This window comes from Neoarthrinium moseri, assembly GCF_022829205.1.
Source record: "Neoarthrinium moseri strain CBS 164.80 chromosome Unknown scaffold94_Wmoseri_CBS_16480, whole genome shotgun sequence".
Taxonomy (NCBI): domain Eukaryota; kingdom Fungi; phylum Ascomycota; class Sordariomycetes; order Amphisphaeriales; family Apiosporaceae; genus Neoarthrinium; species Neoarthrinium moseri.
Window position 1 is genome coordinate 112,089 of NW_026055208.1, and position 15,714 is coordinate 127,802.

The 15,714-nt window shown below is 53.3% G+C and overlaps 6 protein-coding genes across 6 annotated transcripts; 1 reads left to right on the plus strand and 5 right to left on the minus strand.

Moving 5' to 3' along the window:
• Positions 1-283: 283 nt before the first annotated feature.
• JN550_012789 (uncharacterized protein) lies at positions 284-1,857 on the plus strand (the record flags this gene model as incomplete). The annotated part of the gene is made up of 2 exons (XM_049311303.1): positions 284-1,687; positions 1,825-1,857. The coding sequence occupies 2 exons, from the start codon at positions 284-286 to the stop codon at positions 1,855-1,857; spliced, it is 1,437 nt and encodes a 478-aa protein (XP_049165271.1).
• A 927-nt stretch (positions 1,858-2,784) lies between these two features.
• JN550_012790 (uncharacterized protein) lies at positions 2,785-3,534 on the minus strand (the record flags this gene model as incomplete). Its single annotated transcript, XM_049311304.1, has 1 exon — positions 2,785-3,534. The coding sequence occupies one exon, from the start codon at positions 3,532-3,534 to the stop codon at positions 2,785-2,787; it is 750 nt and encodes a 249-aa protein (XP_049165272.1).
• A 707-nt stretch (positions 3,535-4,241) lies between these two features.
• On the minus strand, positions 4,242-6,218 carry JN550_012791 (uncharacterized protein; the record flags this gene model as incomplete). Its single annotated transcript, XM_049311305.1, has 5 exons — positions 4,242-4,361; positions 4,422-4,639; positions 4,774-5,558; positions 5,675-5,970; positions 6,063-6,218. 5 exons carry the CDS (start codon positions 6,216-6,218, stop codon positions 4,242-4,244), a joined length of 1,575 nt encoding a protein of 524 aa, XP_049165273.1.
• Positions 6,219-8,021: 1,803 nt separating this feature from the next.
• JN550_012792 (uncharacterized protein) lies at positions 8,022-8,792 on the minus strand (the record flags this gene model as incomplete). Its single annotated transcript, XM_049311307.1, has 1 exon — positions 8,022-8,792. One exon carries the CDS (start codon positions 8,790-8,792, stop codon positions 8,022-8,024), a length of 771 nt encoding a protein of 256 aa, XP_049165274.1.
• A 792-nt stretch (positions 8,793-9,584) lies between these two features.
• Positions 9,585-11,136, minus strand: JN550_012793 (uncharacterized protein; the record flags this gene model as incomplete). Its single annotated transcript, XM_049311308.1, has 3 exons — positions 9,585-10,433; positions 10,511-10,936; positions 11,047-11,136. The coding sequence occupies 3 exons, from the start codon at positions 11,134-11,136 to the stop codon at positions 9,585-9,587; spliced, it is 1,365 nt and encodes a 454-aa protein (XP_049165275.1).
• Positions 11,137-12,351: 1,215 nt separating this feature from the next.
• JN550_012794 (uncharacterized protein) lies at positions 12,352-14,809 on the minus strand (the record flags this gene model as incomplete). Its single annotated transcript, XM_049311309.1, has 3 exons — positions 12,352-12,512; positions 12,570-14,546; positions 14,608-14,809. 3 exons carry the CDS (start codon positions 14,807-14,809, stop codon positions 12,352-12,354), a joined length of 2,340 nt encoding a protein of 779 aa, XP_049165276.1.
• Positions 14,810-15,714: the final 905 nt, after the last annotated feature.

Below are 15,714 nucleotides of genomic sequence, written 5' to 3' on the forward strand. Positions count from 1 at the left end.
AACTAGACTAACGCATATGGTCTCCACAATCAGGTTGAAACAAAGAAAGTTTTCGGTGAACCAGCTGCTTCGTGCAACCATAAAATTTGCGTACGAAAGGTGGAAGGTGATTGGTAGCCTTACACGCGGCTTGTCACTGCATGATCCCTCCTTGAATTTCCTAATGATCTGTCCAGAACGAGAAACAGATCTGCCTCAAGCATAATTCCGATAACATAACACCTCCGGCCTTCTTCGCGAGTCACCAGGCACATCTGTTGATATACCCAAGCGCACGCCTAACATGCGGCTGATCAACGTTAAGACGGGGCATATGCAAGAGTTCTTTGATGACGACATACCCAACTATGCCATACTGTCTCACACCTGGGGGCCTGAAGAGGTGACGTTCCAGGAATACGAGCAACAAGTGCCTTCACTACGGCAAAAGAAAGGATATTCCAAGATCAGAGGCCTCTGCGCTGAGGCAGGGCAGAAACAACTGGACTTCGTCTGGATTGACACCTGCTGTATCGACAAGAAGAGTAGCTCCGAGCTCTCTGAAGCCATCAACTCCATGTTTCAATGGTATAAGGGCTCTCAGACATGTTTCGTCTATCTCGAAGATGTGTCTGCGGAAGATTTGCCTTCAGCCGCGGATTCTTCATTCAGGCGGAGTCGGTGGTTCACAAGAGGTTGGACGTTGCAAGAGTTACTTGCCCCGAAGCGTGTGCTATTCTATGATTGCGACTGGAGATTTATTGGGATTCGCATGAACATGCGAGATTTGATTGCAGAAATCACGGGGATCAAAGAGAGGTTTATTGAGGACGCTAAAGGTGACTTCCATGCTGGAGTTGCCGAGAAGCTATGCTGGGCTTCGCACCGAAGAACTACAAGAAGAGAGGATGAGGCATATTGCCTAATGGGTCTTTTTGGAATCAACATGCCACTGCTATATGGCGAGGGCTCAAACGCATGGCGACGACTACAGGAAGAGATCATAAAGGCGACCTCTGACCAGTCGATACTTGCTTGGGGTTTGTCAACGCACCATGTTCCTGCTTCGCGAACGATAAACCGCGGAACGCTCTTATCAAGCTCGGCACTCTGCTTTCAGGGATGGGACGTCGAAGTGTGGTCTGGTGAAGCGAAACATCATTATTTCATGACGAATTTGGGGCTTCATATCGGACTCAACGTTATCGAATTGGAGGTTCTGGGGTCAAAGAGTGTGAATGTGAGTAATGGCATTGCACTATTAGAGTGTAAAGTTAGTCCATTCAGTCACGGCGATGCAAAAATCGCGCTGCCAATATCGTGGACTCGCTCACAAGATGAGACTGAGGGTCTTCTCATCGCGAGCCGCGCTGCAGGTAGCAACCCCTTTCTCGTACCGGCGAGCACCCAGGGCCAAGCTGTCAGGAAAATGGCGTATCTGACTTCCTATCCCACCAACATGTTAATAGGATACTTCCAGAAGATTCACTGGAGCCATATGCAACGCTTGGGATACCAAGTGACAGACTACTATCCACCGCAAGCGTTTGAGTTATGCCAAGGAGATTCGTTCAATTGGGCCTTCAACCCTAGCATACCGCAAAGAAATCGGGCAATTATCAAATTTGTAACAGTAGAAGGAGATGCCGTCTTGCTTCTACTAGTGCAAACGACTGCTGATTCTCCCGGTGTCTCAGGCCCAGCGGGCGTAAGGATTGGCCTCGCGGTAACCCAGGAGAAAGCATCTTGCTGGGAATTATTGGCGGGACCATCATTTGAAACAATTAATTTCGATGCACTCATGACGAAGATTCAATGGAGAACTGATATTACCATAGCGAATAGGGGGAGCTCGGGACCGTACGGGCTGCGCGTTGAGGTGAGAAAGGTAGCTGAACATTATTCCAATGGGCTGCAGTTGTACGTAATTAATCCTTCTACGAACCAGCCCGTAGGGAGATTTTAAGAAGTTGATGGGCTATAGTTAGTGCTCGGCATAGCGTTCGCAGATTCAGAATGAGATATGGTCATATGGAATGATGGCGGTATTCTTCAGTGACTTAGATTGCTTGCACCGACGTGCAGCTCAATCTACTTACCCACTTCTGAAAAGTTTCGGAGACCATATATCTCAGATATTGCTCTACAATAAGAGCTTTAGAGTTGCTTTTGGAGCAAATTGGAGGCAAGCAGGGCAAGGGGAAAGAGACCTGCGATCTTACTGACTTCCTACACTACGTTGCTCATTTCAGGAGGAATCTGCAAATACTGATTTTACAAATCGACTGTGGATAAAGCTGTCATAGATATCATGGGTTTTACTCCTAAAAGTTGGTCAAACTTCTCATCTAATGGCAACACCGTGTATGCTCTTTGTGATTTCAATTTCTTCTTCTTTTTAGTTCTACAGTGACTTGTATTGATGTAGGTGAGGTAAAATTGCCCAAAACTTGTAGACAGAGGGTTCAATCTGAGACAGAATTGTAATTCTCACCACTAATAAGAGTATTGCTTGCCCTAGTTAGAGCTTATCATCCTGGGATGATTCGGGAAGTGCTGTCGAGATGAACGGATCGAGGGTGACTGTCTAGCGAGACCATGAACGTTAAAGATTGATAAGTTTGGCTGGTCTAATAGAGAACTGCAATTGATGGCGGTTATATTTAATTCATATCAGATAGTCAATTCATGGAAATGCGCTCCCGGTGACATCATTTAATTCGCCAATTCGTGGGATAGCGAGTATGAACAGAGCCACCACTGCACTAAATCCCATACGTACACATCATCAAGACAACGGAATCATCACTCGGCGTCCAAATACTGCTTAAACCACGCAACAGCAGCGTTCTTGCCCCTCACCATAGCCGCCCGCTCGCCGTCCTTCTTCTCATCGCCACGCACCAAGCACCCGTGCTCGACGCCGGGGAAGTGCTGGTAGTCGAACGCGACGCCCAGCTTCTGCAGCGCCTGGAACGTGTGCAGCTTCAGCTCCTCCGTGTACGCCTGGTCGAACTCGGCGGCCAGGACCTGCACGGGCACGCGGCCCACGCCGTCGATGTCGGCCTTCTCCAGCAGCGACGGGTGGCCGGTGCTGATGCAGTCCACCAGCGGCGGCTGGTGCTCCGCGGACGCAAGCCGGAAGCACGCCCACCCGCCGTAGCAGTAGCCGACGGCGCCGACGCGGGCGTGCTTGGCGCGCAGGGCGCGGGCGCACGCGAAGATCTCGGGCTCGCGTACCGCGCGCGCGTGCTTCTCCAGGAAGCCCTTGAGGTCGATCTTGTCCCAGTGGCCGCCAATGATGTCGTCGGAGGGCACCACGTCGCCGCCGAAGAAGTCCGGCACGTAGACGGTGGCGTCGGCCTCCTTGGCGTAGTGGTCCGCCAGCAGGCGGTTGTTGGAAAAAGTCCACCCGAAAAGGTCGTGTACGAGGAGCACGGCTTTGTCTGGGTTGCTGCCGGTGATATAAGCGTCATTGTTGGCGAGCTTGCCGACTTGGCCGGTCGGGGTGCCATCCCAGGTGAAGCCACGGATGCAACAGTCGGAAATTGACATGGTGAATTGTTAAGTATAAGTAGACCTCCCTAGAAGTTTGAGTTTCAAGTGATGTGATTCATTGGATTTGTTCGACGACCACTATGCCAGATATATAGACCTGACCACTATTTTCTGAATAGGTGAGACTCCCGGATCTGTCGGGCTTAGTGCGATTAGCTATCATTACTGATCGCATTTCTTGGACTCGGTTGAAGACGCGTCCATTGGAGTCAGGGTGACTCTGATTCGCGCGTCGATGTTGGGGCTTGCATGCAGAATGCCGCTCCGCTGTGATTCTTCCCCTCTCCGAGCGTAAGCGGCGGAAATGAACCTGCCGACCACCGGTTGTTGAAGTAAGGCCAAAGAAACCTGCATCATCAGATAGGCGAGAGCAAGTGTTGGGAAGCAGGCACGGGATATCAACGATGACTCCAGGGCGTAACGCAGAGGCCATGTTACGAATCAAATCTAAGTTCATTATCGTATATACACACTTCTCTGTGACGTGACCCAAAATGCGGCTAGTACTCACTAATGCATGGCAAATGCTACTCCTTGTAATCAGAATGATGCTCCATACCCAAGATCTACACGCCCTGAAGCTGAAGTTCTATATGACTTGAAGAGGCTCTCGCCATCTCCTGATGTCCTAATGATAACACCTTTGTCAATCTTCCATGCGTGGTTCCGAAAGAGCCGTAGTAACGCAGGATACTCCCTCCACATCAACTAAGGTGCTGCTCAAAAGCAGGCCTGATCCTCGCCATTGAACTCCAGTTGTCGACTGGTAAGTACTGTTGAATAGTCGGCCCCAATGACCAATTCTCCAGCTGTTCAGCGGTTGCCTAGAACCAGTCCGCGTAAGCATTTTGACTTGGTCTCCCGATGTGGTTAGCATCTCTTACCTTTGCTGCTTCCGATAGGTACATCTCTCCCGTCACGGGGTCCATCTCTAGTGCCAGCTCCAAATCGACGAACCAGTCGCAATCGATAGTCACGCCCATGTCATGAAGCCATCTCCAGTCGGACTGTAGGGTTGCCGCGTTGTTCACGACTAGGTCCCTCGGGGCGGGCCAGAGCACGAGGTCCACAATTTCCACGTGGGGAACAAAGAGCTGGTCCACTGCCGACGGTATAATATTTCAGTATAGGGTAGCTTGACAAGAGTATGGACAACACCAAGGCATTCTCGGTTTGTGGGACCCACGATACTGAAAGTTTGTTCTTGGTACAACAGCAGTGGGATGGTGAACTTACTCGTAGGACGTAGCCATGCAGGAATGGCTTCGTACGTGTCTGGCCTCGGGACGATCATCCACCGCGCCAATGTCCATATCAGATGCATAGAGGCAAATGTAACAAAATCCCTAGTCTTGCGCTGAAAGCTGTAGGTCAAGCCTGCGGCCCATTGAGAGAGCAGCGTTGACCGCTTGTACTGGCCTCGATCGAGGATGGCTGCTATGTTGCACTTTTTACCAACAATGTGCTCGACCTCGTGCCCAGATTGGATGAGTAACCTGGCATGTCGGACTGTCGCTGCGACGGACTCCTTGACAGACGCAATACCGCCGAGAGTAGTTATGGGAAGGATATTCCACAACGGTGCAAATATATTCCCAAGTTGCTGCTCTTGGATCCGCGGAGGATAGTGGTTGGCACTGATGCTACTGGAGAAGGGCAGGTTCCCAAAGCCCTGGAGGTGCTGTGTTTGCGGTGGAGCAACGAATCCGTGGTAAATCATGTCTGAAGGGGCTTGCTGTTGTTGGCGAAACGATGGACATGATTGTTGCTGTCGTCGTGGTGGTAATCGAGGTCGTGAGTTGCCGCTGCTGCCATCGTTATGATCGTCGTCCCGGTCGCCGTCGCCGTCGTCGTCTCCACGAGAAGTCATCGAAGTAGGATCCATTGAGTTGGCATTTGGGTTGGCAGGTAGAATGTCTGCCCATTCCTGTCGGTTGAACAACAGCGGAATGAAATCATCACTGTTGGTACTGTTGGTGCGACTTTCGACCTCGACGTCGACCGCGGAAGGGTCCAAATTACTACAATAGAAACTAGGTTACACACTTGCCCTCGAAACCCTCCTTGTCTTGTCGGGGCCCTTCGGGTATACGCACAAATAGACACGCACAGACGACTCAGAAAAAACAGAACTTACCGGCTCAAAGCAGCGGCGCTCGACGAGGAATCCTGCCTACTTCGATCATCGACTCCCTCGAGCGCCCCTTCGATAGCGGCGCGCCGCCGGATGACATTTAGCATGGCGAACGCTTCTTGCTGGGAGCCGTGCTCCAAAACACGAAGCTTCTGCTCCAAATCGGTGATGATGTCGTTGAGGCGCAAGATCTCATATTCCGCACTCTGCTGCTTGCTCATACCCTCGTACAGCGTGTCGTACTGACAGGCGAGCCCCTTCTGCAGGCATCGCGAACATTTCGGGCGCTTGCCGTTGCACTGATGGGAGAGCAGGGCATTATTAGTCGACTCGCTCTCGTGCGTGGGCGGGGTTTTCGCTCGGTGGCAGCAGGAACAGTTGTGGGACAAACCTTTGTCTTCTTGGTCTGACAGTTCCGACAGGCGCTCTTGACCAGCTTGCGGCGGGACGAGCCGCCCTTGGAGGCAGATCCGTCGTCCGGCGGAGGGCCGCTGTCCTGGGCGGCGGGAGCGAGGTCTCTCAGCTTTTCGGGGGCCGTGGTGGGCATGGCGGACGTGTCAGACCATTGGATAAGCTCGTGTCATCAGACCAGTCGGTCTGTCTCCGTGCGTACTGTAGTGTAAGTACGTAGCAGCACCTTGTAGGGGTTCCAGGTTGCAAAGACAGGCAAGACAAGGACCCCCCCACAGGTGCTCGGAGCGTGCCAAAAGCTGCAAGGCCATGACACCGAATCAGCGCCTTGGGAGCCGCCCGGAGCGCCTCCGGACTTTTGTGGTGGTTGGCGCGGCGTAGTCTGCTCTTTTCACCTGGCTGGGTCTCACTTGGGTCAGAACAAGAACAAGGCCGGTTGTCGGTCGGTAGGCTATGCGCGTGGCCGACACCGTCGCCGTGCGTTGGCGAGGAAATTTGTATAGAGATAGGACAGGTGCTATGTATGTAGGGTCTACCTGGATCAGCCCTGGCTTGATTAGGATCTACTAGCTATATCGGTTTGGGGTTGCGAGCCTGCGGACGTCCTGGGCCATACCTTGGCCACACTTGGAAGCGTACGCCAGACCAATTTGGTAGAAAACCTGCTCACTCGTGGCACGTGGCGCCCGGGGCCTCTGTGGACGGATGATGGCTGCCGACGGGAGATTGGGCGCGCTGGGACTATGGATATAAAGCCACAGAAACCGGCAAGTCGAGTCACCATGCCATTGGCGCCCCGGCTTTTCTCCCAGCAAGGCTCGTGGTATTTTTGCAAGCATTGCAGTCTTTTACCCAGATAGGCCGCGATCCACACGGCTGCGGATCTGCCCAAGTTTGGTGTGTACCAACCTTGGAACCTAGTACGCCCCCTAGCTTCAACGGGTACCCAGGTAGCTCAAGAGAGCCTGCCCACGTGTGCTATGAAGGTTGTTAGACAGTTTCTAATGACGCCTGGATTAGGCAATCCACCTGCTCGCAGATGGCAGACGCTTGCTTTTTCCCCCGCCCCGTCACGAAAAAGAACCGCGAGAGACTATGGGTCGGTAAGATTAGTTGCGGTGTGTCATTTGTAATGGTATTCCTAGGCCTCAACCGGCTTGCGTTTTCCATATCGGTCCGCATACGGTCCCGCATAGTCGTAGTCAGGCGCCCCAGACTCTAAGCGAACTGTATTAAGGTTTGACGGCAACCTGGGCACAGCTGATCGGGCTAGGATCTGCAGCTCGTATAGTACAGATGCCTCCAATCAACGTAATTTCCAGTATTGGTGTGGGTCATCAGTATAGACTTGCAATGCGATACGCGCTGATTGGTGCAATAGGTAATAAGTTGTCGGGTTGCGGAAGTCTCGTATTCAATGAAGAACGAGCACGAACTAACAATTTGCTTGACCTATTTCTGCTTGAGGTACCAGGGGCTGCCTAGTGTGGGCACTGTGTGTGTGGGCCAGAGCGGGCCGTGGACTGCTCGACCTAACGGGGCACAACACCCTGTGAGTCTACAACATGCCTTCAGTCGCAAGATTGCGCTTTCGACTCGCATGGACCTGTTGCGCACTCATTTTTGAGTTGAAAGACGTAGAGATAAGTATGGCACAAGCGCACGTGTACTATACAGTATCACCGACGGTATATTCTCCGCTTGCTGCACTACTATTGGCTCTTGCCCCTGCAAGATAGCGCTAGACCATAAAAGCAAGCAGCAAGTTGCAAAAGTCTGTATAGACATCACGGCGCAGTCGACAGTGACAGCGTAATTTCGTCCTGTGGATAGTAAGAAAATATCTCCAACTTCCAGTCTCCCGTAATCAGATTGCTGACTTTCCTCCTGGTGATGCCCTACGACAGCTCAGTCCAAGCCCCCGGCGGACCCGCATCGTTCACCATTTGCTTGGGTCGGCGTCGTCCATGGTAGAGCCGATGGCAATCTGATCGTAGTACACCTGCCGCGTTGGCTGGTTCCCCGAATACCCGTGATCAAACCAGTGATTGGCGTACAAGCCGACCCTGAAGTCGAACGCGCGCCCATCGCTCACCGTGGTCTTGATGCCCTCCTCGTTGCGCACTTGCTTGCCGTCAAACCACATCCTGAAGAAACCCGAGTCGTCGCTCTTCCAGCTCGCCTGGATGACGACGGTGTGCCAGACCCCGGGCTTGACGGTGGCGAGTTTGGACCACTTGGTCGTCTTCTGCGCACTAGTCGGACAGACGCTCCCGTACTTGACGCGTGCCGAGAGCTGGTCCTCCTCGATTGCAATCATGGTGGACGGCATACCCTTCTCGCCGCAGCCGAGGTCCGAGAAATCCGTGATGAACTGGGCCAGGTTGAAGCCAACATCCTTGGTGAACTCCCAGTTCTTTGGCAGCTGAAACGCGAAACCATAGAAGCCGGTGTCTCCCTTTTTATACGCGGCTTTCTTGACCGCCTCGGAATGATATCGCCCCTTCCATTTATCGTCGTGAATCTGAGTCATTCGGAGAGCTGTAGGGCCTTTGTAAAAAACGTCTTTCACTTCCTCGACCTTGCCGAGATGATCATGCGTAAAGTCGTTCCAGCCAGATTTTGTACCGGTGTTGGAGAAGGACTGTTTGGCCTGGACAGTCGATACGCCCAGAGCTGCAAAGAGGTAGTAAAAGATAGACGGAAGCATCTTGTGTAATTTTGCTACTTGATGGCGTTGATACAGGTAGGTAACGTTTCTGGTGAGATAACTGCAGAGGGGTGTTGAATGAAAGGCTACTGATATCGTGGGAACGACCTCTCTTTATAGACTACAGAGGCTCTCGATTCTTCTGTGTCTTTTCCTGCATACAACATGTTATTCGGTGATTACGATACTTCCAATTGCATCGTAACATCGGATGTGCAGGTTCTTGTCATATCTCTTTATCGTGACAGCTATAACCTTCAGCTGTGTCTAAATTGGGAACCAGAGGACGCCACCAACTCAATCCTTCGACCTAAGCCTCAGACATAATAAGCGAGATGTGGGAACCTGTCTTGCCTTTCGGAGACGATGGTCAAGGATTTAAAACGAAAGAGCCTCCACCAATGAACAGAGCCGCAGCGAAGGCAGGAAATAATGTTGTGCTGCCAAGCCCGTACCAGGCTTTTGACGATTAGTCATGCCCCGGCAACCACGTCGTTTAGCCCCCTATTCTCAGACAAAAATACCCCTATTCCTATCATATTTAGTGCATAGGTCTACGCGGAGGATTGCGGAATTACTCAGCTTTTGCATCCTTCAAGCCACGCATCCGCACGCGCTTTGTTGTAACCTCTCCGAACATCACGTATTCAGGAATGGGGATGAGAGACATTCAAAGTTGGCAAGAGATCTGAGTAGTAAGCCTCATCAGACTATACTGACATAGAAGACACCAAGTTTGACGTTGTATAATTAACTATAAGGATGCTGACTGTCCTCATTGCTGACGCCATCTCAACTCACCGGCACCATCAGGCGATCTATATCCGGCCCCCAGCCGTCGCCCACACCCTCGATCACGATCGTGTTGGCCGTCGCCCCCGTGCGCAGCTGCACATGCAGGGTGGACGACGCCGGGTCGCCCGAGCTGGGCAGGAACGCGACCCTGCGCCCGGCGTCGCCGTTGACGCGCACGTTGGCGTACCGCACCTTGCTGTCCCCGTTGACGTACTTGATGCGCACCGTCGTGGCGGCGCCGCCGGCAGACCCGTCGCTGCGCACCCCGGCGAACGTGACCGTGCCCCGGTCCGGCCCGCCCACGTAGCCCGCCGCCTTCTTGCCCGAGCAGCTGGCGCAGTCGACGTCGCGGGCCTTGCCGCCGTACGTCGCCGCCTCGCCCTCGTACGACGTCTCGGCCGGCGGCGCTGCCCACTGGCCCCCGGCGCCCGGGCCCAGGTTCGGCACCCACGACACGGCGTTCTTCATGCTGACGCTGGTCCCGCTGATGGACAATGGCAACCATACGTATGTGCTGGCCATCAGGTTCTTGCTCACCCAGCGGTCGCCCAGGTACACAGCGCTGCTTTCGCCCGTCTTGAGCACGAAGTTTGTCTGGCTGGTGTACGTCTTGCTCCCGGAATCGGCAAACGTCTTCCAGGCCGACCAGCCAGAGGAGAGCGAGGTCGAGGTCGAGTACACATTGTCGTTCGGATCCCAGCCCGTCAGCTTGGAGCCGAACATGTAGTAGCGCCCGCCGAGCTTCAGGAGCGCTGGGGCCTCGATGCTGTCTTTCCACAGGTAGGTGTTGGTGGTTACCGTAAGGTAATCGTCCGAAAGAGCAACGATGCGGAGACCGTTCTGACGCTGAGAGGCGTTGAGACGGGTCAGTTGGCCAGGTACACTCAGAGACACGGGGAGACTTAGACAACAGGAACACTTACGTCCTCAGTCAGCAGGTAGCCCTTCCCATCATCGTCCTTGAACAGTCCCATGTCTCTGCTCTGCTTCCCCAGCGGCTGGAAACTGCCCTTGTACTCGTACTTTCCGCACACCGTGTCGCCGGTGGCGACCCCGACCTTTGCCTCGCCGTAGTTGCTGCTGTCCACATGCATCCACAGGACGTACTTGCGCGTCTTGTCGTTGTAGATGACCTTGGGCCGCTCGATGACCCGGTTGGGCCCCAGGTCTCCGCTGCCCGTCCGTGAGAGCAGGGCGCCTACATAAGTCCACACCACCAAGTCCTGCGACGAGTAGCAGTTCACGTTCTGGAAGGCAGAGCCGGAGGTCTTGTCCTCGCCCATGAGAAAGTACGTATCATTGACTTTGATGAGCCCTCCGCCATGGGCTTGGAGATGTTCATTGTTCGACTAGAGACGAGTTGTTAATGACCCACGGCGGCAGAGAAGGGAGAACAAAAAGTGAGAGAAAACCGTAGAGACGGTACCGAATAGAAGAAATGCAGAAGGGGCAGACATACAGTCGTCCACGTGCCACCGGGCACGATCTGTAAACTGGCTTGAACAGCGCCAATTACAGCCAGAAGCGGCGCAAGAGCCCGGGACAACATTTCGCTTCCTCAGCCAAAACTACGGGAGGGCACAACATGCTGATCATGTTTGGCGAGGAGACGTTTCTTCATATAGTTCTTGGGTGCATCATGACATGTGGAGCACGCAAACTCTCTCCCGGCTCCTGGGCTGGGCGGCTCGGAGGATCATCTACCATTCTGAGTGTCCCAGACTGTGCATGTAGGCATTACAATCTCGCCTCAAGCCGGCGTTAGGTAGCATGTATATAGCGGATAAAGTCAACTAACCGGGTAAAAACCCCATGCGGATCGCCTAACGACCAGAGCCGTCTACGAGATGTATCAGAACTGCGTTTTCACTGGCTGATTATCTTGGTTGACTTTTCTCGTACCAAGATTTCATCTGTCGTGTAGCGCATTACCATTTCTAATGTGATGGTACGGTTAAACACTTGTGATTATTCATAGCTCGTCTATCTGCGTATATAAGAAAATCCGAGAAACGATACCACATTCATCATATCCCACTACTCCACGAATCGTTCCGTTTCTTTACCCAAACAGGCGCCAGGAGTCTGTTGACTTGACTCGCCGCGCCAGTCAGATCAAAGACCACCACGAGAGGCAACCATGGAGCAGTAAACATCCTCCACAACTTGCCAGTACCAACTTCGAGAACCAAAAAATTCCAAAAATAAAATCAAAAGGCCGCCGGACCAGCCGAAGCAACATCCCAAGTTCCTCCATCCTCTGACGACCGTCTTTAATCGGTGAGCAGATGGCTTTCAACCATATCCCTCCAAACGCACGACGAGGTTCTGGGTATCCTGATTGTCCAGCGGGCCGCAATTTGCAACGATTCGATAGATGTACAACGCCACTTATTGATGTGGCATAAAAGTATCAACGCCCGCTTCAACTGTCAAGCGCGTAAAGAAAAGCGTTGAGACGCGCTGAGTCCGCCGTAATAGAAAGATAATAAAAAGAGAAGAGCACCGCAAAGGCGTCTAGGATATAATCAGTTGTACAAGGTGTATCGAAGCGAAGAGATGCATTGTCAAGGCTGAACAACGCTCCCAGAAGTTTGACTTGGGATATCAAAGATCGAGGGACGGATATATCGAAAGAAAAGTGGTATCAAGGTTGTAATTAGCAGCCGAAACGCCATGCGAGATGCAAATTGAGATGTGGGCCGCCGTCGGGATAGCATCCAGCATGCTCCCTGAATGATGCTGCCCAATCGACGAGGACCATCTACCACCCCTTCTTCCTGGCAAACCGCTTGTTCAGCAACGCGAGGACCTTCGGGACGTTAAACTGTACGTATTCCAGATCCAGATCCTCTTGGCCGTCTTTCTGCATCTCGAGCAGATCATCTAGTTTAAGGTCTAGTTCTAGAAGACCTCGGTTACGTCCTGTCAAGGATGTTAGATCAGAAGCAAGGCGCGGTGTGGGTGGCTGCGACAACTTACCCTTGTAGTGTAGAGAGATGACAAAAGTCCCGGGTAGAGGGCTGGTGAAATTGAAGTAGATGTTGGCTCTCCTATTGTCCGGAACATTACTCTTCTGAATGACACCTTCCTTTTCCAATTGCTGATGGGTGAACTTGTAGGGTCCCAGGACCTGCTGCTTTTGCTGTTTTCGACGAGTGCCTTCGGACTGGCTTCTCACGTTGTGCAGGTAGCTCTTGTATGTTTCGAGCTGACCGACCAGGTACGAGTTGTGGTCGCGAATAGTTTTGTACACTTCCTCCAATTTCGTGGTCTCAAGCAGAACACCATCCTTGAGCGAACCGAGGTGCTGAAGTTCCTGCTCGACTTCATCTCTCAATAGACTGAATCCCTCGGACTTGTCAATGACTTTCATTTCCTGAAGCTGGCTGAGGAGCTCCATGGCTCTGATACCTTTTCGTACCATGACAGCGTCGTTCTTCGAGGTTGCAGAGGCATCAGCGATCCGTTCGAGTCGTAGTGGTCTTCGGGCGATCGAGCTGTTAGCTGGGATCGAGCGCATGATCTGGACAAAGATCGTTTTGGCCTCCATGAAGAATACCTCTTCCTGAGTGATATCAAGGGCAGCAGTCAAGTCGCCAATGGCGGTCTCCCAGCGGCTGAAAAGAGGGAGATTGATTGCTCGGTTCTCCTTTCGGGGAACCTGAGGAGGAGCGCTGCTCAGTTCCGACATGATAAGCGCCAGGTGCGAGTTCTCGTCTTTGCATAGCTCTCCGCTGTGCTTCTCGAGGAGACCATGCATGGCGTAGATCTCGTTGAGGGTGATGGAGAGCTCCAAATCCTTCTTTGACAGGGCGACGTAGTTGTCCATCTCCAGGCTCTCGTAGAAATCCTGGACTTCGCACAGATCCAACATGAACCTGTTGACACGGTCCTTGTTCTGCTGGATGAAGGGTTGCAGCTTCGCCATGTATGGTTCCTTTGCATACGACGGCTTGTTTGCCAGGTTCTGCAACATCTTGGCGATCAGGGTGAGCGTTCTGCGGGGACGGTCTGCGGGGACGCCATCGATGAGCATGTACGACTTGGGCGTGACAATGGCAGGGTTGATGAAGCGCAGGAAGAAGAACCCTCCGATCAGCGTACAAATGACTTGGTCGTTGGCATCGGGGTATTTTCTCTTGGTCAGACTTCGGATCTGCTTGCAGATCCAGCGAATACCGTAGGGTGCCTCCTCTAGCCCGTCAATGATGGTGTTCAAGAAGCCGTTGGCAATCTCGGTCAGCATAGTCAACCGCGGCTCGATGATGGCCTGGACCTGGGCGTTCTCAGCCGCCTGCTCTGCCGTTATCCCCCGAGGCAACGACGCGGGAAGACTGCCGGTATCTTCCTCAATCTGCTCGCACATGCGCTCGTACACCTTCAGGGGGTTGATCTCCAGGTCGAGGTCCCGGAGCTCGATCAGGCTGTTGATTCTATCTGCCAGTACCGACCGCAAGAAACTCTGACCAGGGCCTCGGCGGGTGTACGTGGTCATCATGCGCGAGACCGGCGTGTTGGCACGGAGCAGAGACGAGTATTCGGGCGTCGTGTCGAATTGGTAGGTCAGAACGGACTGAAACATGGTCAACAAGAGGTGCTCCTCACGACTCTCGTACTGGTTTCCGTAGATGGTGAACATGACCGTCTGCAGCAATGAGTCGATCTCTGCCATGGAAACCAGGCGGCACAGATGTGCAATGTGCCGCGGCTCGGACTGCAGCAGGAACAGCAGGTTGCCATATTTCTGAGTCTTGTCGTCGTTCGGGAATGCTCCTTCTTGGAGGTCTGTCGCATCTTCGAGATGGCTTGCTACTTCGTTCTGCTCCTCCAGAGCCATGCGGTTCTGAATGAGCAGGGCAATTCGGGAATCGAGGTATCGCACGTCTTTTTCCAGGACGAAGTTCTTTTTCGATTGCGACGAGATCTTGGACTTGAGGTCGCGGAGTGTCTTCTGGGCTGTAGAGCGTTGTCAGTTAGCATCGGCCGTCACTCAGGCGAGGGACGGTGTGCGACATACCTTTTGCCAGGTCGTCTTCTATCTCCAGCTCTGTCTCGTTCGCCGACATGGACATGTAGAGCGCCGACATCGAATACCGCTTCGATTGCCGCGCTGACCGTGTCCCATCATAGGAGGACATGGTGTTCTGCCGCGAAATCGGCTGGAAGGAGGACGAAGAGGCCGTCGAGGCCCGGGATGGTGTTTGCAACATGACGGACATGTCTGAAGCCCTTTGGGGCTATCTTTGCTGCTTGTGAATGTGAGGCTGTCCTCTCTACGCGATGAGGCTCTGCGCCGGCCGTGGGACTTGGTTCGCTGAGCTGCGAACGTCTCGGTTCTTCCAGAGGACACGGAGGGTTCGAATGGCCGTGGCGCAATCCAGGCCGGTGCGCGGTGGATATGCCGCCTAGAGAATGGGCGCTGATATTTGGAAACTGATTCGATTCGTCGTCGTCCGGAGGAAGGAGTACCTCAATTGTGCCCAAGAGGCAACCTTTTCGCTCAGGCCCCAGACCTCGTTTCGGCTAGACAGGGCGCTGGATTAGAGTAGGCGCATGCAAGGACGAAACAGGGACGCTCGAGGTTGTGGCTGGGCTTGATGGGTTTTAACGACAGTGTCCTAGACTTTCGACCGCCTCGGAAGTGTGAAAAGGCTGACGGACAGCATAGGGCGGTTCGACCAGGGCTACGGTGGTTCAAGTGTAACGCCTCGGCCCTGTCCAGAGACAAGACAAGACACTTGCTGGTAGTAGTTGGTGTACCGAGAGCAGAAGGGGGTTGATTGTACCCGGCTCGCTAGGCAGGGTCACGGGCGGATGGGAAATGTCTCTGAGAGTCGCAGACGGACCTGCTCGCGCTTGGAAAATGTTGTTCGAGTGTTGATGGGGATTGCGATTGAATATTCACTCGCCAAGGGCCTGGTAGTGGCGACGGATGGTACGCAGAGCGAAAGAGGGGTGATTGGGATTGACCAAGGGGGGGAGAAGGAGGGAGGGATTGCGAGTTGAGTGTCGGGGGGGTTTGATACAGAAAGGTGGGACGGATGGATAAATTGATAGTCGATGGATACAACCACCGGCCGGAGAGCACGTACTATGTACGGGGGGGGGGGGGGGGGGGGGTGGG